The sequence below is a fragment of the Monodelphis domestica genome, chromosome 5, assembly GCF_027887165.1.
Source record: "Monodelphis domestica isolate mMonDom1 chromosome 5, mMonDom1.pri, whole genome shotgun sequence".
In the NCBI taxonomy this organism is placed as follows: domain Eukaryota; kingdom Metazoa; phylum Chordata; class Mammalia; order Didelphimorphia; family Didelphidae; genus Monodelphis; species Monodelphis domestica.
The window spans coordinates 241,307,388-241,332,261 of record NC_077231.1 but is presented as its reverse complement, the minus strand read 5'-3'; the positions used below and the strand labels follow the sequence as shown (position 1 = coordinate 241,332,261).

The 24,874-nt window shown below is 38.0% G+C and overlaps 1 protein-coding gene across 1 annotated transcript in view; it reads right to left on the bottom strand.

Moving 5' to 3' along the window:
- Positions 1–5,690: 5,690 nt before the first annotated feature.
- Positions 5,691–24,874, bottom strand: part of GTPBP4 (GTP binding protein 4) — a 31,998-nt gene continuing 12,814 nt past the window's right edge. The window contains exons 5-17 of the mRNA XM_001365322.4: positions 21,400–21,500; positions 19,876–19,968; positions 19,236–19,427; positions 19,085–19,150; positions 18,670–18,759; positions 16,803–16,913; positions 15,206–15,283; positions 15,010–15,061; positions 13,609–13,709; positions 12,448–12,645; positions 10,737–10,802; positions 8,546–8,689; positions 5,691–6,481 (exon numbers count right to left, since the gene is read on the bottom strand). Coding sequence (XP_001365359.1) covers positions 6,329–6,481; positions 8,546–8,689; positions 10,737–10,802; positions 12,448–12,645; positions 13,609–13,709; positions 15,010–15,061; positions 15,206–15,283; positions 16,803–16,913; positions 18,670–18,759; positions 19,085–19,150; positions 19,236–19,427; positions 19,876–19,968; positions 21,400–21,500 — 1,445 coding nt within the window. The 3' untranslated portion in view covers positions 5,691–6,328. The remainder of the gene's footprint in view (positions 6,482–8,545; positions 8,690–10,736; positions 10,803–12,447; positions 12,646–13,608; positions 13,710–15,009; positions 15,062–15,205; positions 15,284–16,802; positions 16,914–18,669; positions 18,760–19,084; positions 19,151–19,235; positions 19,428–19,875; positions 19,969–21,399; positions 21,501–24,874) is intronic.

Below are 24,874 nucleotides of genomic sequence, written 5' to 3'. Positions count from 1 at the left end.
GGAAATTGCAATCTCCACCCTACTCAGTCCTAACAGGATTTAGGAAGGGCTGCAGCATAGATCAAAATTTAATTATTCCAATCTCTACCCTACTCAGGGTAACAGGATTTAGGAAGGGCTGTAGCAAAAGATCAAGATTTAATTATTTGAGAATATGACCTTCAACAGACATGTGCAAAGCCACAGACCTCTGGGCGGTCCTGGGTTAAGCTAGAGCCACCATTGGCACAGGGAAAATGATGGACAGTGATTGGTAGATGTGAGAACTGAGGGGAGGGAACTTGGATGGTTTCCTTAAAGATAGAGGGGTCTGAGGACTGGGGGGGGGGTGGTTGGAGAGTTTTGGCTCTGAGTGGTTGGAGAGGTGCTCTGAGAAGCTTGCTCTGAAGGAAGCTGGAGGTGGAGGCCCTTAAGACTGTTTCTCCATTTTGGTCACGTGAGTAATAGGGACTGATCTCCTTTATTTGCCCCAGCTATCTAAGGGCTTGGGCCTTTTGGCCCAGCCTAAACAGAAGGGGTATTTAAGCCCTATTCCCTTCTCTCCCCTTTCTCTCTCTCTCTCTCTCTCTCTCTCTCTCTCTCTCTCTCTCTCTCTCTCTCTCTCTAATTCCTTTCTTCCTCCTGTTTGTAATTAAACTCTATAAAAGGTTGACGGCTGACTTGAGTTTTCATTTAGGAATTACATAGCTGAATTCCTTGGCAACCTTAAATTAATATATATCAGTCTTTTAAAGTGATTTCCTTGTCACACCTATTACCTCCAGGATCATATATATATATATATACAATTTATATTTATTAATATTATTTATTTAATATATTAGTATTAATAAACTTTAGATGTTTTATGTATAGAGTTCAAAACATTTAATAAACTAGTTCTCTGCCCTCTGCCTTTCTTGTTTTCTTACACTTCATACCACACTTTTCAATTCAGTAATACTGACCTTGTTATTGGATGAAAAAGACATTCCTTCTTATTCAAGAGAATTTTCTCTGGTTGACTGTCATGCATGGAATGTTCTCCCTTCTCTCTGCCTCCTGGCTTCCCTAGCTTCCTTCAAATCCTAGCTAAAAACCCATCTTGTGCAGGAAACCTTTTTCAATCCCTGAGAACTCTCTTGTCCTCCTGTTATTTATTATTTTCCTATATATAGATCATTTATATAGAGATATTTGCATTTTATTGGGAATTCCTTGAGGGCAAAGATTGTCTTTTTTCTTTCTTTGTAACCCTGGCACTTAGTACTTAGTAAATGTTGACTGAGCAAATGGATGGGGGTGGTGGTGGGGGTGGTGGTGGTGAATAATTTGAAAAGGTTGCTTCAAAATGTGTTAAATTCCAGTTGAACTGCTAGGATGCAGGAGAGTCTTGGAAGGAGCCATGGAAAACAGCTGCTGACTGCTTAGAGCCATCTGCTAGCATCTCTATTTCTGAATAACCTTCAATAAATCCAGTTATTATCAGCATAACCCCTCTCCCAGCCCCCAGGGGGAGAAAAGCAAAACAAGAGTGCTTAAAGAATGACTGAACCCAAGGAGCAGTGATTAATGGATTGATGTCAGAATATATAAGTCTTTGAAAGAATGCCCAAGTGATGTGTCCTAGACTCTGTGCTAATCAACTTCTTTTATTTGGATGAAAGAATACATGTGATTCTTGTAAAATCTGTGGATTAAACAAAGCTGTTGCTGATAGCTAATACATTAAATGATGACAGAATCAGGATCCAAAAAAGATGGCAGCATGTTTGTACAATGAGCAGAATGGAATAAATGGGATAATTGCAAAGTTTCATACACTTGGAATCATAAAACCAACTGTGAATATAACCTTTAGGAGGCATGGCTGATTGACAAAGAGGGTTCAATATTAAATCCTAGATTCCCCTTATCTTTGTAGCCTCTGGAGCTGCAGAAAGTTAAAACAGAGAACTCTAGATTTATCTGAGTGCTTTCTTGAGATATTTAAAGTTCCAAGGAACTGGCCTAGTGTTGTGAAGATTGTATTTAGCTACTTCCTGATTGTAACAATGAAGATACTTAGTTTAACAAAATCAGGAATGTCTTGGGAACTCTAAATTACTCCACCCTACTTAGACAGTACTTTAGGGGAAGATAAAGTTATAATCTACTGATTGAACAATGAAGGTACTTAACTCTTAACTTATAGTGAAACTAGAACTTTAAGCTAAGTCTATTTTAAGATCTTAATACAAAAAGGTATTAAGTAGCTATAAAGGTTAAATTAATCACAAGAAGGTTAAGTAACTCACAAAAGGTGAACTTAACAAAGGAATGTTAAGTAACTCTAAAGATATAATCTAATCAAAAAAGATGAAAACTAAAAAGAATGGGCATTTAGAGGAGGAGACACAAGAGTGAAAGGTCTATATATTTGGCTCATTTCCTCTCTCTGGCACCTTTCTGGTGGTGGAGAGTTGGCTGGTGGCAGCATGCTGGGCCTTTCGGCATCTTAGCATGGCTACAAGCTATTGTTCAGTTCAGTGGTGAGTTTCTGGCTGAGTTTTCCTCCTTTACTTTCCAACTTTATCCTCTTAGAAGCCTCTAATCTCCTTCAGAGTCCTATAGAGGTGGGGATTTTAAATTCCCCCTGGCACAGGCCAGGCAGGAGAAATCCTATGTCCTCTTCCCTCCTTCGCCTTAAATTCCTTCCCTTTATATTAATTAAATTACCATAAATTTCAGGACTGACTTGGGTATTTATTTGAGATTTCCCTTGGTGACTAATTAAATCTAGATTTTAAGTCACAACCCTAAAATTATCTTTACAATATACATGTTTAAGCAGATCCAATTGAGTGTCCCATCACATCACACCCCTAAGTGCCTGGCCTCTCTCCCAGAGGACCACCATATTTCCACAATGCTTTGTCCTTCATTCACTGAAAAATCAGTTCCTGAATCTCCTGTGCTTGGGAATCATGAATGAGTATATCTGAAGATTTTGAAAAGAGCTCAGGAAGGAGATCATGGGAGGTGACCCTGGCACCACAACCCAACCCAACGAGGTTTGCCAACATGAATGTTTTCCCTTCACCTCCTTCAGTGTCAACTATATGAATAATTTTATATAAGTGAGATGTAAACAAGATAGAATAAAAGATGAAATATTTTATCCTAGAGTTAATAGAAAGCCCCTGGAGTTGAGTGACTAGAAAGCCAGAACTGCAGTGGAGGGAAATCACTTTGATAAAGGGTGAAAGACGGGAGGCAAGGAAGAACTATGGGGAGGGGATGACGGTGGTTCAGGCAGGAGGCCATGACTGCCAGGGTGGTCATGAGCCTGTGTAAAGGTGAAAATTGATGGTTGGGCAATAATTTTATAAAATTATGTGGTCGCCAATATTAATTATATCTTGAGTCAGAAATTTATTACAAATATTTACAAAATGGAGAAGAAATAATAAAGTAGAGAAATGTGAAGAGGTTAGAGAGGTTATGTATCCTATCAACTTAAATGTTTAATCTGGTTCTGCTTAATCCAGGCAGAGATTAATTAGCTCTCAACCAGGAAGGCTGGTGATAACACCACCATGGCCTCCTCTAAGATGGAAGCTAGTCTCTCCAGAAACTAGAAAGGAGTCAATCTTTCACTCACCCAAAGAAGTAGTCCAGGAATCAGAGTCCAAATTGAAGCTGAGCTCCAAGCCCTCAAAGATTCTCCCAGTCAGAAGACTATCTCCAGAAAACAATCTCTTCAGACTATCTTCTCCAAGACCATTTCCTCTGAGGGAGTTCGGGGCTTGCTTTTATGGTGACTTCTTGTCCCTGCCCCTCTTCACAGGGACCAATCAGTTTCCAAATTGTCTAGCACTACCCAATAGACAATACAGAATTGTTTCACACCTGAGATGCAGGCTTTGGCTTAAGTGGGATCCATCCACACCTGCCCCTCCTGGGGAACTTCAATCCCCCAAAAGAGAAAGAGCAAGAGGGGGAGAGGGGGCCATGCCAGGCCTTCCCCAGGGGCTCATCCCTTCTTCTAGCAGACAATCCTCAACCCTAGGGAGTGGTGCAGTGGTTCTATGGATGGAGAGCTAGGCCTGGAGGCGGGAGGTCCTGGATTCCAATGGGAACTCAAGACATTTCTAGCTGTGTGACCCAGGGAGAGTCCTTGAACCTATCTCTTGAAGCCAAAATGGGAACGATAGGAGCCCGTCCCTCCCAGGCTTGATGGCATTTATAAAGCACTGAGTATGGTGGACATGCTTGTTTCCTTTACTCCTTCTAAATGCTTGCCATAGTCTGGCCTTCATTAAGCAGAGGGCTCAGGACTGGGAATCTTGTTCCTCATTAAAGCAGGGCACCATCTGGTCAGCCGCCTCTAACTTGGCAGAGCACATTCCTTCCTTGTGTGTCCTAATAGAGAAGTGAAATAAATTCCTGAGCAGAAATCTCGTTCTCTCATCACCTCTCTCCGACATTTTGCCTCTCTCAGATAACTCCCCAAACTTCTCCAGCCACTGGGCTCTGAAGTAATAAAATGGGCGAACGAGAAAAATAGTGACGACTTCCCGTGTGCCAGTCTAAGAGAGAATTACTGAAGGAAAGATAGTTTAGATGTTTTTTGAAAGACAATTCTGGAGCGGTAATGGCATATTCTGGAGGTATGGGACTAGGTCTAACAAGCGATACCCAGAGAAGGGGCACTAGTGTAATGTCTTCCAACACTTCTTAAGTCTTCTGTAGATTAGAGGCTCGTCAAAAACAATCCCTTAAGGGGGCAGCTGGGTAGCTCGGTGGATTGAGTCAGGCCTAGAGACAGGAGGTCCTAGATTCAAATCTAGCCTCAGACACTTCCCAGCTGTGTGACCCTGGGCAAGTCACTTGACCCCCATTGCCTAGCCCTTACCACTCTTCAGCCTTGGAACCAATACACAGTATTGATTCCAATACGGAAGGTAAGGTTTTAAAAACAAAAAAACCCTTCAGGGACATGGAGGTAGCTCAATGGTTGGAAAGCCAAGACTACAGACGGGAGGTCCAGAGTTCAAATCTAACCCCAGACGTTTCCTAGCTGTGTGAGCCTGGGAAAGTCACTCAATCCCCAGGGTCTAGCCCTTACTGCTCTTCTGCCTTGGAACCAATAGTACCGATTCTTAGATAGATGGTAAGGGTTTTTTAAAAAGCAGCAGCATTTTATCTTAAAAGAACCAAATGCCAAAGAAAGAGTTCCTGGGAGTAGAAGCACAAACTAGACCCACTAGAGCCCTACGAGAAGGCAGCTATTCAGAGGGACAAAAGAACAGCAGGCTAGGGGGGAGATCCAGCTGACCCCAGCTCCAGCAAGGGAGTCTGTATCTCAAGGCTTTCTGAATGTGGAGGACTAAAGCCACGGATATCACAATGGGGGTAAACAATGGAGGCAAGGCTTCTTCAACTCTTTCTGGGTGACAAATGAGGGCTGATGTCAGGAAACATCATGAAGACTGAAGGAGGGACAAGGTTAGAAAATTCTACCTGGGTCTAACCTCTAGAGCTTTTCCCCAAGTTTGGGCTACCCTACTCCCTTCAGATTATATGTATATATATAATCTGAAGGGAGTAGGGTAGGGTAGAATATATATATATATATATATATTCTAACAAACTGAACATACTTTTCATTAATATGTGACAAAAGATTAAAAAGAGACCAAAAATTCCTAGGAAAAACTATAACCAACTTTAGATTTTTAAAAGTAATTTTAAGCTTTATTTAAGAGCAACCAATATTCTGTTAGATTTAAAAATGTCACCCATTCAAAATTCCCTTCCCATGGCAGAATGTATTTGATTATTTATAACAAAATGTTTTATAAAAACCACATTTTCATATGCAAAAAACTTTCTTTGCATTAATGTTATATTTAATAGACTCACTGTATAGAAAGATAATTGCACAAATGATATATAGTCCTTGCAACCACAGAGTTCTGACATTTTAATCCAATCCTCCCAAGTACTTTCCTTACAGATTATAAACCTTTCCATATATCTAAAATGACCATGGATTTACAGGAATCTTGTGGCAATATTTTTGAGGCAACCAGGCAGGCATATTGTATCTTGAAAAAGAAACATTAATATACAACTTTCAGGCCAAGTAGTTAAGTTTTTCTCTGTTGGGAATCAATAAAAGTCTACAGACACTACTCCAAAGAAACAGTAAGAGATCCATCATATTGACGCAGTTGTCTATTCAGTCCACCAGCAGAGCTCCTTGAGTTCCTCAATTTCCAAACCAATACTCCAGCTCTCGGAGGCCACGCTTAGTAAGAAAACAGACAAGACAGTACAGGAGTTTAAATCCCAAAGGGTATTTTTATCTTCTGTCTTTTGTACCAGATTTCCTCTTGCCAGACAATAAATGTTTTGGTTTCATATCAAACACATGTCTATCAGCTTCTCCCTTTCTCCCCAGGCGATTCATCTTCTTCTGAGCCTTCTTCATAATGGTTTTAGCTTTCTTCACCATCTACAAAGAAAATAAAAGATATTTTAGGTTATTCCAAAATCCGCTAGGCTCCCTTCTTCTAAAAGAACCCTTAAACCAATTAATTTTTTCATTCAAAAGATCTACTTGAATTAATGAGTTCCAAAAATTTACTGTGTACTCTTCAAGTTTTCAGGATGTCTCTAATCCTACTATTTAAGGAGTTGAGGAATATGCTCATGTTTAACTTAGCCATACACAATTCAGTCCCCCTTTCTCCTCTGTCTCTCCCTATAATATAATAATATAATAATCCTGATTCTTCTGGCCAATCCTCCTTGTTCAAGTAAAAACCACTCTTCTCTCTCCCCTTCTCCTCAGTCCAGAAGCGGTCTTGCTCTATGGTGCCTTTCATTCCAGCTTCTCAATCATAAGCAGTTTCTATCTGCTACTGGCTGATCTGTGTTCCTAAACAAGGTATTTCCTCTGAGTATGATCTGTAAAATAAATGGGGGACGACGGGGGAGCCTAAAAGATCCGAGTTTCCTATCAGCACGAACACGATCGCTCCTCTGGCACTACGGAGGTTTTCTTCCCCACCTCAAGACCAGCCATGCATGATTTAGCTGTTTCCTTTACATTTTCTCAATTCATGACGGTTCAGCTGAGATGCAGCTCCTTGAATTTCACACTGTATCCAAGGTACAACAGTGCTGGGTACAGAACTTAAATTATATTGTCTTCTTCCAATGACTAAACCCAAGAAGCCCTTTTAGCCTGGATCACAAGACTGCTCAGAACCCGTCTTATTACACACAAGACCTGCAGGTTTCCAGTAAGCGGCGTTTATGAAGCCACGTTTGGTCTGCCCCAAGACTCCCCTAGACTTACTCCATTGTCCGCTGGTGTTGCCTCACCTCATACCCCCAATGCGTGCGGGTCTTTGCCCCGGCTCTGCCTTCGCCTTCCCCTGGGTTCCTTCAAGACTCAGCGCAGATCTGACCCCCTCCAGAAGGACTTTCCCGAGGAGGGGGAAGAAGGGAAAATGTACTACCGCTTTTCCACTTTGGGACAAATCTAACCATTTAGGAAGTTCTTTCCAACAGGGAGTCCAAATTCACACCTTGTCTCCATTGCTTCCAGATAGGCCCCTCTGGGTCAAATGCAGTCCATCTGGCCCCTCTTCCACAGGAGCCCCCCAAGAGCTGCTTCCATGGCCCGGCCTGGCCCCCTCCCTAGTTTTTCTTCTGTGGATCAAACCCACCCGATTGCTTCAAACACGTCCTGAAGAGCCTTCCCTAGCTTGACTGCCCTAACGTGCACCCTGGACAGAAAGACCTGTTCCAGAAACAAAGCAAGTGACTTCTCTTTGCACTTCTTCAAGATGCTTCACCACTTTACGCTACCAAAACAGTGTCTTCCACAGAAGATGCTTTATTTTGTTGTTCAGTCATGTCCGACTCCTCATGACCCAGACCAGCACACCGAGGCATTCCAGGGGACTTTCTTGGCAAAGAGAATGGAGTCATTTGCCACTTTCTTCTCCAGAGGATTAAGGCAAACCACAGGTAAGTGACTTGCCCAGGGTCACACATCAAGTCTGTGCCTGAGATCTCTCCACCAGGCCGTCTAGTTGCCCTGCCATTATTAGTCATCTACTGAATCTAAGGCTTAATAAGGGTTAATGATCGATATATCCTACCTACAATTTAAAAAAGACAGACTAAAACTGAGGAGAAAGAATTCTAATTCCCAACCTCTAACCTGGAAAATAGATGATGAAACACACAGCTCTTACTTCAGTGGAAAGATGGGAGACAATTATGGCCTGAGACAAACCACATCAGCCACGGTAGTTATGATTTATTTAACTGGTTTTTTTTTTAAAAGAGAGGATTCAATGGAAGTAGATTTATGTCCGTAAAGAACAGCAATATATTCAAGCCTGGCCTCAGACACTTCCTTGTGTGACCCTGGGCTGACAAGTCACTTAGCCCCCTTTGGCAAGACTTGCCCTTTTGTCTTAAGAGCTGTTACCAAGACAGAAAAAAAGTTTTAACTATAGTATAAAACAAAAGGACTATGACTTAAGACAGCGGCACCCACCTTGGCATCTCTTAGACCAGAAACATCACGGGGTGTGCGTGAGCAACTGCGACTCCGGCTTTTAGAAGTGGGAGGAACAGACTCCTCGCGTTTGCGTTTCCTAGTAACACTCCGAGATCTTCTGGCCTGGGTGGCGTAGTGGCTCTGAAATGTATAAAAATCAAAACATAGTTTAGAATTTCATGCTCACAGACAAAAACCAACTACAATTCTTTCTCGGTCATCCTAAAGGAAAATATATTTCTACAATTACATGTTAAATTTGTTTAAAAGTTGAAAATAAAGGAAACAGCAAATAACCAGTGCTTGGTCAATTATTAGACAAAAGTTTTGAAGTTTTCCAAGCAACATGTAAATATATTATGTAACTAAATGCAGATATTTTTCTTGTAGTCTGGAGAGAAACTCATTCTTTTTTTTTTTAACCCTTACCTTCCACATTAGAATTAATACTGTGTATTGGTTCTAAGGCAGAAGAGTGGTTAGGGCTAGGCAATGGGGGTCAAGTGACTTGCCCAGGGTTACACAACTAGGAAATATCTGAGGTAAATCTCTGGGCCTGGCTCTCCATCCACTGAGCAACCCAGCTGCCCCTGGAATCCATTCTTAACTAAAATGTTTATGCATTATTTTCTTTTTTTTTCTGAGAATGTCTTTTACATGAGTTAAACCATAGGACGTAAGATCTGAAAAAGGATCTTAGAATTGTATTATTCTAACTTTTTATAGAAGATAAAGCTGACTAATCTAGGTCACAAAAGAACCAATAAATCCTCCTTCACTTGATTTCCAGTGCAAAATTTTAAAATTTGCAACAAGACCTTCCTTATCTGCTCAGAATGGGTCCCTGAGGCAGGTTCTCCCAATAGAGGACCGCAGAAAAAACATATTGAAGCCAATACAATAAATAATTAAGGATGATAATACCAACTCATATGAAGATTAACAAGTTTTGCCATAATAAAGGTATTTAAGTCTCAAGCACTATGATAGTCCTAATTTTGTTATAAAGTAAAAATATGCATTGTATTAAAGAAAACCTTAAAATTAATCCAAAAGTCAACAAAACACATGTAATAAAACTAAAATTGACTGTATATAATATCAAGGTTTACAGAATATCTTAAAAATGAAATGCTATTATGTTCTAGTTTATTTCCATATTAATTCCAACTTTAAAAAGGATTTTTTTGAGGAAAAAATCAATTAAATCAATTTAATAAGATAGTATTGTGATGCTTTAAAAGAATTTAAACTCCAGTCCAATAATTACAAAATGAACCTTAAAAGTGTATTTTAAGCATTTATTTCTTCAAATGAATGCTCTGCATAGCCCATTATATGATTCCACCTACACTTAGTTCTGCAGCAATAGGAATAACAAATGGTATTTATATTTCAATTTTCTTCATGGCTTCTTTACAACTTCAATGCCATCATAATGAAGTACATAGAGGACTTGAGTTCATCAATCAAGAAACATTTATTAAATATCTATTACATATGTGCTAAGCACTGAGCTGAGCACTAGGAACACAAAAAGAAGCAAAAAAACAAACAAACACACACACACACACACACACACACACACACACACAAATAGTACCTTCTCTCAAGACATAATTTATCTATCAGGCAGAAGATTTGCCCCTAAATTCTAATTGTGGCTTTCTCTCACACATTAAATAGCTGAACCATCTAAAATAGAAGGAGTCACTGTTCTGTTCAGTAAAATTCTGTGTAGCACAACCAACAAGTCCATATTAAGCACCCACTAGGTGCAGCTGGAAACCAATGACTACAGTGCTAGATTTAGAGTGAGGGTACTTAATCTGCATTCAAATTCTGCCTCAGAAAATTCCTTAGCCTTATGACTGTTTGGAAGTTATTTAACACACCTCAACTTCAATTCCCTCATCTATTGCACAAAGATAATATTACTGACCTCACAAGATTGTTGTGAGGATCGAGTGAGATAAGAAATAACTGCTAGCTATTATTGTTGTCATAATCATTATTCTGTATTTAAAACCAATTTTGTGGGTCTAATGGAAAACCATTCTCTCTTGTCTTTTTGTTCCCATTGAAAGAAAATACCTCTATCTCATTCACATTTCTTAAAACCATACTTGGCTTTTTATATAATGATACTATACCCACTCTGTAAACCAAACCACCTATTCACACTTACATCATCTTTATCATCCATGTCAAGGCCAAGGCTGCGCATCTCATTCTCCAAGGTTTTCCTCTGAACCTGAAATATAAAGTAATTAAGGATATTGCATTGCATCTTTAATTCAATTTAAACAGAACAGACAGAACAGAAGACAGTGCTAACCTATTTCTTAAAATCAGAGCATGTCTTCAAGGTCAAGAGGGAAAAAATGTGTGTCATTCTTTAAAAGTAATGTGTGCTGTAAATTCTTCCATATCATCTATTTCCCATGAATGGCTAACATTTCATAACAACTATGAACTTCTGAGGTTGCATATGGGGACAAGTGGCATGGCACAGAAGAAAATAAAGTGTTGGCTACTTAACAGGAAGTTCTGATCAGGAACCAGAGGGCTGTGGAGGCACACGTGAACATTTCTGTCATATTAATAAGCTGAAGGGGGGGGAGGATCAGATAAGAAACATATAGTAGAGGAAACTGAGCCCAAAGAAGTTAGCTGATTGACCGAGGACACACATAAGCAATAAATGACACTAGGCTTTCCAATTCCAACTCTAGGGCTCTACTACAACACACAGCAAGAGGTCCATTCAGCCTGATATATGAATTGGAGGTTTGGAAGCATGCGACTCACAACTGAAATACAGTACAGATACATGGGCTGAAGGAGCACTTCATATAAAGAAAATAAATTCAAAAGAGAAATCCATGGAACCAAGGTGCTCCTGACCACCCAACTATGAAGATACAGAGTGAGTTCAGGAAACATCACAAACCTGGTCCTGAAGCAATAGGGAACTTCGACTGCACTTACGGTAGTGTGTACTCAACACACTTTCTCTGCTAAAAGCACAACAGCTAACAAAAATCCTTAACTTGTCTGAACGACTTCATTTCTCAATAGGTAGAAGAAATAATTAAAAACTGCTATTGTGGAACTGGTTCTGGCCAATGAAGAACTGGTTGCTATAGGAGACATGATGCTAATCCTTGGGATTAAGTGACAACTCCATGTTAGAGTGTGTAATAAAGAAGAAAAGCAGTCTGACATGTTTGGCAGATTTGGGGAGAACAAACTTCTAAGCATCCTGACAGGACAGGTCTGATCCTAATAAAGACAAATACTAAAGAATGACATAGACCTGTAAGAAAAGCACTAGAGGCACTAATCGTTAGAATGAAATGAGTGGTAATGAAAGGAAAAGCCCACGCAAAGAGATTTTTCAAGTGTCCTAGGAGCCAAGGAAGATCAAAAAAGAAATAGGGCAGCTATCTGAAATTAATGGAATCCTTCTAAGAGATGATGAAAAGAAAGCAAATTTCAACTATTCTTATTTTTATTCTCTTTCCTCTCTTGAGGGAAATATTTCATATTGGAAAGGACAAAGCAAAAAAAAATTGCTTATCATAAGTTAAAACCCAAGATAGATGAGGTAATGGTGGGGAAAGAACACCAACCTGCTCTCAGTGAGTAAAATTTACCAGACCAAGATTAGCTACAGCAATCAACAAGCATTTTACTAAGCATCTACTATGTTCTAGATACTATTAGGTGCTAAGGATAAAATGAGAAAAATAAAACAGTCCACACTCTCAAGGAGCTTCCTTTGTATCAGAAGAGACAATGTATGCATGTAGAAGTATACTAAAAATTAACAGAAGGTAATTTTGGAGGAGAGAGGGGCACGAGTAGCTAAAGGAATCTAGGAAGCCCGTACTTGCCTTCTTAGCAGTGCGAGGCATTCTGGGTCCTGACGTATCCTTTTCTTTGGATTGAAGAATTTTCAGTTTCTTTTTCTCTCGAATTTGTTTGGCCAAACGGTGGATTTCCATCATTTCCTCATCTTCAGTTTCAGATTCACTGTCATATTCTCCTGCAGCTTGTCTTAGTTCTTCCTCCTTCTCTAACTCTTTCAATTTCTTTGACAAACAAAAATTTATTTTGCAAAAATTAAGATTTGATTCAAAATAATGCTGGCAAATTTTGCTTCAGAACCAGTTTCCCCAACATAAACATTTAAAGAAACACAAGAAATATGCATTATAGTCTAAGCTTATCACAGCAATCAAGCCAGGCTTTACCCTTTATTAAAAGAAAGGGGGGGGGGGGAGGAAAGGAGTATATGCACACATAGGTACATCCTTTTATATAAGCTACACCAGGTCCTATCAAAATATCATTTGACAATGTCACCAAACCTATTTTTTTTTTTAAGATTACTGGAAATAATTTACTTCAATAGGAATACGTTACGTTTGGAATCCTTTGGTTCTTGTTCATACTCTGCTTTATCTCAGACATTTCAAACCACTACAAACAGAACACTTCAGTGCCCTTCAATTCAACCTAAGTATTTTCTACTTCTTCCAAATTGATGATACAAGGATAATTAATTCACATTTCAAATGATACTTTAAAAAATTAAAAGGAAGATAACTAGATATTTTAGTCGATAGCAATATTAATAACATGGCATAATGAGACCAGATGTGGGTCACCAACAGCCAGTTCATATAGCTCTATGGGCAACAGAGGGTATAAAGACTAATTACAAATTGATTTCAATAAAGCTATGGTGATCAGGAAAAAAGGACCAATCACATCCACAACTGTTGCCCTCTTATGGACAGAACGTTGGAGGTAACTGCTTTAGGAAGAGGTATACAAAGGAGAATCTTTAACAAAAACCAGTGCAAAACACTAATATTATTATTATCTAAAACTCAGAGACATTATGTGATTTTCTTACAGTCAAAATGTTGGAGACAGTAATGCTTACTTTTTAGAAACCAATTTTAAAAGATTCAACAACCATATTTACTTTTAAATAAAGGAATACTAAGGGGAAAATAACATGCCCATTTAAAAAATGACAAACTCACCTCCATGATGTCTGGGTCAATATAATCAGCTATGTTATGGCCTTCCCAAATTTCTGGTATTTTATCGTGTTTTTCAGATGAATTCATTAGATCCCAGTATTCTAGAAAACATTTTGGATAAAAGAAAACCTTATGATACTTACCACTATATAAAAATATATGCTTAATATGCTAACCCATAGCTTTCCTAATGGAACCTAGATCATTTCAAATTGGGGCAAATTCCCTGGCATGTTTCACCTTTTCTACAAGCACTCTTTCTTACCTAACTGCCTAATGGAGAGTGACCATCTCTCTCACTATAATGAAAAGGTAGATGGGGTGGTACACTCAGTATTGCTTCCAGATCACATTTCCCATCATCTCAAGCTTTCTCTTCAATACTCTTTGCTCTTCCTGGAATCCTCTTATCATCTTCAATAATTTCAACATTCATGTTAAAGACTCTCAGATCCCTTGGCTCACTGCTGATGACCTCTACCTCCACTTCACAAGCATCGGTCACAGTATCACTTAAAACTACTAACTACTAAGATTAAGTCAGAAATTCCCCTCAATAACTACAATTTCCCATCTATCCACCTGATCACACTCCTACTGAACATGTATCTTTTCACAGTTCTGGACTGTTCCCTATTCACCCAACCCATAATCCCTGTTTATTATTCTTTTTGCCTGCCTCTACTTAGATACAAAGATTTTTGCAAGCATGAATTCAACTCTGTACTCTCATCTTTCCCACAATATCTACTTTGCTCATCCCCAACATGAAGTCCTATCACTGTATTTCTCTATTTTAGTTTCTAAACTGATAAGCACTTCTGGATAAAGTTATAAATCATCCAGTGTGTCCTAAATGATACTGGGAAAGAAAGATTTACTGAATGACTCTTCAACATGCTTCTAATTAAAAAAAAAAAACTAAACTAAAAAACCCTTACCTTCCATCTTAGAGTCAATACTATGTGTTGGTTCTAAGGCAGAAGAGTGGGTAGGGCTAGGCAAGTGCCTTGCCTAGGATCACACAGGTAGGAAGTGTCTGGGGGGTCAAATGTGAATCCAGGACCTCCCATTTCTAGGCCTGGCTTTCAATCCACTAAGCTGCTCAGCTACCCCCTTCAACATGCTTCTAAAAACAACTGTTCCAAACCTTTTTTGCTTGCCTTCCCAAATCCAAGCTACCTACTCCACAGACTAAAAGAACTCAACTATTCTCCTGGAATAGGGGGGCTTTCTGATGAGTTTCCTCACATGCTTGTCTCAAATTTTAGTATTGATCTTCTTGGGCAAGAAAATAAAGTTTCCTTCTACAAACCTCTATTTCCCGCTTTTACTTTGGCAGGCACAATTAAAATCTAACTTAACATTTACATATTTTATTACTATTTGTACTGTACTTACTCTGAAGATCCAAAATGTAATCATCTCCCATTTCCAGCTCAAGATCCCGTTCCTAAAATGAGAAAACGAAAAAGTTATATTCAAAGTTGGCAGCTTCTTATAATCCAAAATAATCAACCTTATTTTTTCTTTCAGGTCCAGAATGTTAGTTATGATACCAAAAAAGCTCTTTTATTTAAAATATAAAGTAACATACCCTTTTCTTTTTGGGTGCATCAGTTTCCATTCTCTTCTTGCGTGCTACTACACCCTCAGGAATGAATGGGGGCCTCTCCTGAAAACAAAATTTTGAAGGAATATACTTAGACATTCTGAAGAATTATAATTCATGAATCTGATGGCACACTGATGCACTGTAAGAATCAATAATCTGAAAAATTAAGCAGTATGGGAAAGAAATGACAAAAAGTTAAATAAGCAGAACCAGAAAAGTAATAAACAACATCCATAACAATGATCATTTTATAATACCTTTAAGATTCACAAATTCTTGCCTATCATTTTTGTGGTAGATTGATTTATTTTAAATTTATGATTTATTTTATGTTTTATCAAAGCAAATACTATGAACCAGGCATTGCCCTAAGCAACAGTGATACAAAAAGAAAGATAACACAGTCCCTTCCCTCAAGGAACTATATATGCTATCTCAATCGATCTTCACAACAATCCTGCCAGGTGGGTGATATTATTATTTCTATCTTATAGAAAGGGAAACTTGAGATGGAGTGAAGGGTTAAGTGACTTTACCAGAGTCCATAGCTAGTAAGAATCAGAGGCAGGATTTGAATTAGTCTTCTGGACTCCCAAACCAAAATTCCATCTACTATACTACCTTGTTGTTGTTGTTCTCCTTCAGCTACGTTAATCAGTTCATGAGCCCATGGACCATCCTGTCCATGGGATTTTCTTTGCAAAGATACTGGAGTACTTTGCCATTTCCTCCTCCAGGGGATTAAGGCAAACAGAGTGACTTGCCCAGGGTCACACAAATGGTACGTATCTGAGGCTGAATCTGAATTCAAGTCTTCCTAGCTCCAAGCCTTAACTTAGTACTCTACCCATTGAGGTACTACCTATGTAAATTAATAAAAATAAAAACTACAACCCAAATAAAATTAAAATGCTATGTAATTATAATGACCAAAGCTAATTCCAAAAAAAGACAAAACAAGTTCTGCTCCTTCCCTTCTATGCAGAGGTAGGGGAATATGATTGAGGAACCTTGCCCATACTTTCAGATTCAATATGTTCAGAGTTTTGTGGAACTTTTTTTTTTTTTTTAATAAAACCCTTACCTTCTGTCTTGGAACTGTGTATTGGTTCCAAGGCAGAAGAGTGGTAAAGGCTAGGCAATGGGGGTTAAGTGACTTGCCCAGGATCACATAGCTAGGAAGTGTCTGAGGCCAGATTTGAACACAGTACCTCCCACCTGTTGCCTGATTCTCAATCTACTGAGCTACCCAGTTACCCCTTTTGTGGAATTAAAAAAAAATTATTATAAAAGGTGGTATGCTACATACAGAAGTATACTGAGAAATTAAGGTGATTTAAAAACAAAAAATAGAAATATTTTTTCTAGAAATGCCTTGCTATATTTTCATAAATTTCTCCTGGATTGAATAAGTATCAATTACCTGTCTGAAGTCAATTTTCAAACCTCTTTTTCAGGCACTGGGGTCCAAAATTATAAAACTCACATGACTAAACAAAACAAACCACTGCACACATCCACAGTCAATGACTAACATGATAATCTTACTCCCGATGTCCTTTTCTTTAAACAAGCTTACCTTATCATCTCTTTTGCTAGGCATGGCTAAATGCAATCGGTTCAGCACATCATTCACTTTATTTCCTTTCATTTTGGTTTCAACTCGATGAGTCAAAAGTCTATCACAAGCCTAAAACATATTTAAAAAAGGGCAAAGTCCAAACAAGAGGCTAAGTTAAATACTGTGCTGACACATCAACAAAATACAATTCAATATGGAAATAGGCCTTAATCAATGATACATATAAAAGCTTGATGGCTACGGGAGGGGAAAAAGAGGGGAGGGAAAGAACACGAATTATGTAACCATGGAAAAATATTCTAAATTAATCAGTTAAATTCAAAAAAATAAAATTAAATTTGGTTTGGAAATGAAAAAAAAATACAATTCATACTTTCCACTACAATTAAATCAAAACACAAGCAGTCCCTAGCTTATAAATAAAGTGGTTTTCTTCAGAATTCAAGAATATGCTTCCCCTTAGAAATGTTATAAATAGTAGTTAGGTTATAGCAAAATACATAAAATCCTGTTTAAGAAATTTAGTTCCTGAACTAAATACAAATGATATGTTGTTAGTTAAGTGAGGAGAGAGGATACAATATAGAAAGGTAGTGGGGAACAGTTGCTTCTCCTTTTGAAGTCTCAAAAAAATGATAAATGGGTTTTTGACATCTTCACAGATCTCTTCTGGTACTCCTCTCACCAAGTAATTTATGTCCTCTTGCTGTACTAAGACCCCCCAGTACAAATACTCAACTAAGCCCTCTTTGTTCCCAAAATGTTCCCCTGCCCTGAAGTTTCCCTATTTTTCATTTAAACTCTCATTCTCTCCCTGAAGATATCAGAAAGGAAAAAAAATCTAACTGAATTCAAACAAGGAAATTAAATGACTGCCTTTTCATCTTCCCAGAGCTTTTTAAGGGTAGTTCCCCTAAAATGATGCTGTTATATTTTTCCTTTCCTCTACTTGTAAACACTAGTTTCTCTGAAAAACTTTGCTTTTTTTTCCCTCCTCTGCTACAAGAGCTGCCATGGCAGTCTTCAAGGAATAGGGCTAAGAGAACAGGAGAGGAAAGACAACACAGATGGGTCACTTGTACTTACTGAGACATTTGTAAAGTTGGAGTGTGCCTGCAAGTTGAAATCTGTTGATTTTTACTTACTAATCACTCAGCCAGAAAAAAAACCCAGATTTTGGGTTCCCTTCTTAGTTCTTTGATATTTCAATTATTTTTTTCCCCAGCATTTCTTTTTTTTTATTATTTAGAATATTTTTCCATGGTTACATGATTCATGATTTCTCCCCCTCCTGGAGCTGACAAGCAATTCCACTGGGTTATACATGTATCATTGTTCAAAACCTATTTCCATGTTATTCATATCTGCAGCAGTGATCTTTCAACATCAAAACCCCAATCGTATCCCTATAGAGCTATGTGATCAATCATATGTTTTTCTTTTGCATTTCTACTCCCACAGTTCTTCTCTGGATGTGGATCAATGATTTTTAAATTAAATTTTTAAAAAAAATTCCCACTGATGCCATTACTCTCTCTACATGATATAAATCCCAGCTCATTCCCTTCTTCTTATTTAGTTTATCAGTGGCCTAAGTATTTGACTATTACAGCAAATTAGAGCATAGAAGTTCTGAAAATAGGATGAAAAACTGTTGCTGCTCATTTATGCTAAAACTGGCTAAAATTATTTGTCTAAACAGTGAGGCTTCTCCTACCTAAGAAACAGCAGAGATGTGAAAGTGCTTTAAAAAGTTAAAAATACTTCACAAGTATTGTAGCCAACCATCTTTAAGAAGTCTAGAAACTGAGTTTATATGTTAAAAAAAAAGAAAAAAGTGATATTCCTTTAAGGAGACACTGACCTCTGTTTTAACTTTTATAACACCTTCTTCAGTTAAGGTGCTCGTCTCTATAACAGGAAATCCTTCAGCCTCCAAATCTGCAAAGATTTTCTGGGAATACACAGAAAAACAGATTACTAGTAAGATATTTCCAGTTTATTACCTAACATGGCAATTCTGATTTGTCTTCAAAAAGGTCATGTTATTTATTCTGGAGAGTATATAGTTGTAAAAATGCCACATTTTCAGAAGCAGCAATTCTCTAAGTACAAATATTCATTTTATTTTTTACAATTTTTAAAAAAACTAATCAAATCACTAATTATTAGGTAAGAATGAGGTTCTCAATTCCAAGGCATTTTCTAAGAAAGAGTAAACAGAAGTGAAAATGTTCTGAGAAATGAAAATGCCCCAAAATAAAGGAAAGTATTATTACCTGGTCATCTTCCGGAAGTTCAGATATTCTCTTGACATCACATTTGTTTGCTACAACTATAAGAGGCTAATAAGAAAAAAATAACAAGATCAGTATCCTGTTAGTGCATACTGTAAAATTAACCTTATCTAACCTTAATTATCAAACGTACCTTATTAGCAAAAAGTGGTTTAATATTTTTAAAGAGTTCCACTTGTTCTTCAAGATTATGCCCACACTGTTCAGACACATCCATGACATACAGCACAGCAGCGCGAAGGTGGGCCAATGCTGTTATAGCCTGCATTTCAATGGTGTTCCTATCTTCCAGAGGGTGATCCAGAATCCCTGGAGTGTCAACCACCTTAAAAACAAGATGTAAATGTTCCCAGATCACAACCTTCTGTGGTGCCTGTACTTTCATATTACATAATCTCAAACCTTAGAAGTCACTTAGTCCAGCTTCTCATCTCATGCAGAAATTCCCTTGACAATATTAGTAAGTGGTCATATGACTTCTGTTAAAACATATTTATTTAAAAGGATTTTACCTCAAAAGCCAGCCGATTCCCTTAACATGCTGATGATTTATATAGAGTATTTTAAAATCCCTAAGTTTCATCACATCTATGCACCTATTCTCTCTGTGGCAATGTTCTCCCCATCCCCAGTAAACTAGTAAATCTAAGTATCAGATTCTATATTCTATTCTATTTAGATCTAACCAAGATAAAATTTAGTAAGAAAGCCAAGAGCTTTGTACAGAGCACTAGCATGTAAATTAAGTCCTTGGTTGATAAGAGTTTTCTCACCTGCCAGCGCAAATATCTATAATCCATGTGTCCTACAAATAAAGATTTAGTAGTAAAAGCATACGGCTGCACATCCACATCTGCTCTTGTCACCTTAAAATAAAGCACAATTAACATTTAGTTTCACTCTCCCAAAAAGAAAAAATTATGTACTTTTTTCCAATAAGCAACATAAATGATACATGTAAATTACTCATTTCAATTCATAAAGTGACATAATTTGTATAATTACAATAACTTCCATTTCCCCCTACATTGAGATTTATACCAGATATAATGATCAAAGTAAAGTTATCATGGATTCATGTCAAGAGTATATAATCAAAGTTGAGATGGCCCTAGACAATATGCCAAAAACTTCAAATTCCCTTCCCATAACTTTGATGATAGCTCTTGATCTTACATGGGTCTAAGTTCTCTGAAATATATTTTCTTAACAGTAGGTCACAAGAAATTTCTAAGTTGGTATTTTCTTTTTGGAGTCTCAACTTATTGCCTAGATCATAAGCCATACACTTATTTAATTTACTCTTTTGAGACTCCTGGAACTTGCTTATTTAGTATATTGAAACAGAATAAATAATGCCCAGTTTGACTGTCCAATGGTTTAATTTACCACTTCAATATTCTTAAAGGGCAACTGAGTAACATGCCATTGAGGTAAGAAATTTAAGGCAAATTTAATTGAACAGCTGGTAGGATTTAGTGCAATAACTACAATATTTAAAGTAAAAGAACTGGGGCAGGTAGGTGGCTCAGTGGTTTGAAAGCCAGGCCTAGAAACAGGAGATCCTGGGTTCAGATCTGGTCTCAGACAATTCTCAACTGGTTGATCCTGGGCAAGTCACTTAACCCCCATTGCCTATCCTTTACTGTTCTTCTGCCTTGGAACCAATACCCAAGTTTTGTCAAGTATAAGTTTATGAAAGCAATTTTCTCATATTGATCTGATAACAGAGGTAATATATTCTTAATCCCATTTTTCTTTCTTTCTTTCTTTTTTAAATCCTTACCTTTCATCTCAGAATCAATAATGTGTATTGGTTCTAAGGCAGAAGAGCAGTAAGGGCTAGGAAATGGGGGTTAGGTAACTTGCCCAGGGTCACACAGCTAGGAAATGTCTAAGGACCGATTTGAACCCAGGACCTCCCGTCTCTGGACCTGACTCTCAATTCAATGAGCCTCCTACCTGCTCCCAATCCCATTTTTCAATATGGAAAAAAACAAACAAACAACCCCCCCCCCAAAACTGCAGGTTAGACCAAAGTCATACTTGTAAATTTTAGACCTAAATTTCAAACCTACATTCTCCAACTCTAAATCCAAAGCCCTTTCCTTTATATCACACTGCTTAATATCTATAATCACAACACTGAGAAATATAATATTAAGTTACATCGAAATTTTTCATACTGCTACTGCTATCAATGCTATTCTAGGACACTGGTAAGACTTCTTTAGCTGTTATAACTGGGACTTTAGTTTTATGTTAACAACAATAAAGATAAATGACAACATACCAACCTTATTGATGAAACTGGATTTTCCAACATTTGGATAACCACACAAAAGCAGAGTCCGGGTATTTGGGTCAATAGTGGGCAGACGAGATAAATGCTGGCGCACTATTAAAAGTTTAAATTGATTATGTTTAGTTATATTAATAAGTAAAACAAGCAATTTAATATCCTATAAAAAGTATCAAAAATGTAAAAACTTTGAAAAATAACTAAACTCCAAATTATATTAAAATACCCAAGAAAAAGCTGCTATATAATAAACAAAATTATAAATATGATAAATTAGGAAATATATTTACTAGAAAATTGCAAGTAGCCTTTTTTTGAACAGGTACAAGATTTGGAAAAACAAAAGAAACTTCATGTTTTAAATAAATTATTATAAAAGCTAAGAAGAAGGGATATGAAATTGTGAGTTAGAGGTGGTAGTTAAAAAAACCTGTTTCACTTAACAGTGTTTTCATTAATCCAAATAATAAAGACTTTACATTTACCAAAAGGTTTGCTATTAACTTCTAAAGATATTAGTGATACTGCTCTTCAGCATATTCCCTAAAATCAAAGCCAGACAAAACTATAGTAGCACTTTCTGCTTGAGGCAAAGAATTTTAGACAAAGCTGGTGCTCATCAAACAGGGATTAGTTGAACAAAGTATGGTATGTGAATGTAACAGATATTTATCATGGGATAAGAAATAACAGAAAGGATTGAATCAGACACTTCATATGGTTAAGACACAGATAAAAAGAGTAAAACAGTCAGGAGAATACTTTAACTAATGGCTACAACACTCAAAGGAAAACAAGTCTGAAAGACTGAGCAATGTAGTAACAAATCACTGACTGCAGAAGTCTGAAAAAGCATGCTTCCCATCTAGCTGAGATATCTTGACTACAAATGCAAAAGGAGGCATAAATTATAGACATTAACTTGTCTTATTCATACTATGCTTATCGGTTATGAAGGAAGAACTGAAGGATGACAGAGATGCTTAAAAAAAGAGGGAGGATCAATTATTAATTGAATACTTTTAAAACACACAGAAGAGAGTAGAATGAAGTTCTGAAAGGAACAAGGACAAGCAGGGCTGTGCTGATACAATCATTAAATTTTATTTTTTTTTTTAGAGAAAAAAATCTATGTGATAGAGGTTCAATATAAAAACCTCTTTTTCTTATGCTACTTGAACATGGAAATGTCCACATTTGTTGATAAATGTTAAAATTATGATTAAAAAGGAAAACAAAAAAAAGTTAAGATATTTACAAGGGTAGCCAACTTTATCAGAGTATTTGAACTCTTGAAACACTATTCTTATGTCTAACCTCTATTCTGAAATCTTCCTGCAGTGAAGTAGGAGTTCTACAAGAAGAACAAAGCTGGGTCACACATTGATATGTTACCTGTGATTTATCATCCTATAGAAAACACTGCTTAGAGCCACTAAGGCAATCTACATCCATTGTTTCCATCTTGTAAATCATTGCCAATGCTTGTTCCTGAAAAAAGCCTACCTAATCCTTTAGCCTATGTCAAATTCCCTATAAACTGTGCACCCCAAATCAATAAACTTTGTCACCGCCCAGCAAAAGGATGTCTGCATGTCTGATCTGTCAGTCTGGCGGCTGTTCCTCCTGTAATCCCAAACCATTTCTCATATCCCGACTTGAGGACCCATGAGCTCTTTGTGGAGTGGGCCTCAACAACCCCAAGTAGCTCTTCCCTAAACTTTCCCCCAGTTAGAGCCAAACATCTTATCTTCCCACAGGTTCCACGGCAGTGTCTCTCTTAACCAATCTAAAGACGTCACTCACCCCCCACCCCCACCCCCCTGCCCCTAGCCCCCATCCATATGGTTATTTTAATGACAAAATCATGCTTAAGCAAATGCAAAGCACAAGCTATGCTCAAACTATTCCTTAATATGTCAATTGCAATGGAACAAGTTCACTTATTCAAAACAAGTGTTCTAGCAGAACTGCCTATACCGTGATCTGTATTAGTAAAAGAAGCCACCAATGAAACATGAACTAGTAGATCCCATTCCTCTACACATAAGTGCAGATGGTTTGAAAGTCTGATGAGTGATTGCATCCGACCCTCTTGTGATGGGACTTCCAAACTTAGCTGCTAGCTCAGTCGGAAAATAAGATACAAGTCATCAAAAGTCTAAACTTTGCCAGCTTCGGGCCTACTAAATGAAATTCAGAGTAAGGTTCTAGCTGCAGAAATGACAATTAAAATAAATTAGGAATTAGCTTCCAGCACATTATTTATATTTCAACATGTCAAGCATCTATAATTTGTCACTGGGTATAACCTCCTACATCAATGCAAACTGCAACACTTCTTTGTTGTAGTAGAAGGTTTAGGGGAATTGTTGAGGCAAAAACAAAAAAATGGGGACTTCCGGTTAAGATGGCGACTTAGAGAAAGCTAAAGTTCAGATCTCCGGAAAATCCTTCCCGACCGACCGATCTCAAACTATAAGCTCCTGAGGCGCCAAAATTCAAAACGATCAACAGCACAGACCCTGGGAACCCTCCTCCTGGACCTGGACCCGGATCAAAAGGTACGGCTCCCCTTAAAAGCCAGAACCGGAGATCCCTCGGACCTCAGGGATAGGAGCGCAGAGTCCAAGGCTCCCGGAAGCCGCAGCCCGGCCTGGCTCAGAGAGCAGGGTCCTCGGAACAACAACCCTCAGGGCCTTCTATCCGAGTCCCAGTGAAAGTCACTGCCTGGAGCAAGACAGCCTCACGGGCTGGATCCTGCTATCCAAGTCTCAGTGAAAGTCCCTGCCCTCAGAGCTTGGGTTAGCTGCAGCCCATCCCCCCGGAAACAGCCTCACGGCCAGCGATTCTGAAGGCAACTTCCGGAAAGCAACGTGGTCCGACCCTTCCATTCCAGTTCCAGTGAGGCATATTCAGTTTAACCCAGGGAAAGCTCATAGAACCATCTGCCCAGGACTAAAGCCTCTGAACACCAGACAGAGATAAGAAAAGCTAATCCTCCACATTCAGAGATGGCAAACTCCACAGAAGCACAGAAGCCCCAAAATACCAAGAAAAATAAGAAGAAAGGGGCGACTTTGGACACATTCTATGGAGCCAAAATACAAAATACAGAGCAGATAGAAGATAATATACAAGAAAATGCTCCAAAACCTTCCAAAGGAAATGGAAACTCTCCACAAACCTATGAAGAATTTGAATCAGAAATGACCAAAAAGATGGAAGCCTTCTGGGAGGAAAAGTTGAAAATAATGCAAAAGAAATTCACGCATCTACAAAACCGGTATGATGAAACTGAAAAGGAAAACCAGGCTTTAAAGGCCAGAATCAGGCAGCTGGAAGACAACGATCGTGTAAAAGAGCAAGAATTAATAAAGCAAAGCCAAAATACCAAGAAATTAGAAGAGAACATAAAATATCTCACCGACAAGGTGATAGATCTGGAAAATAGAGGGAGAAGGGATAAT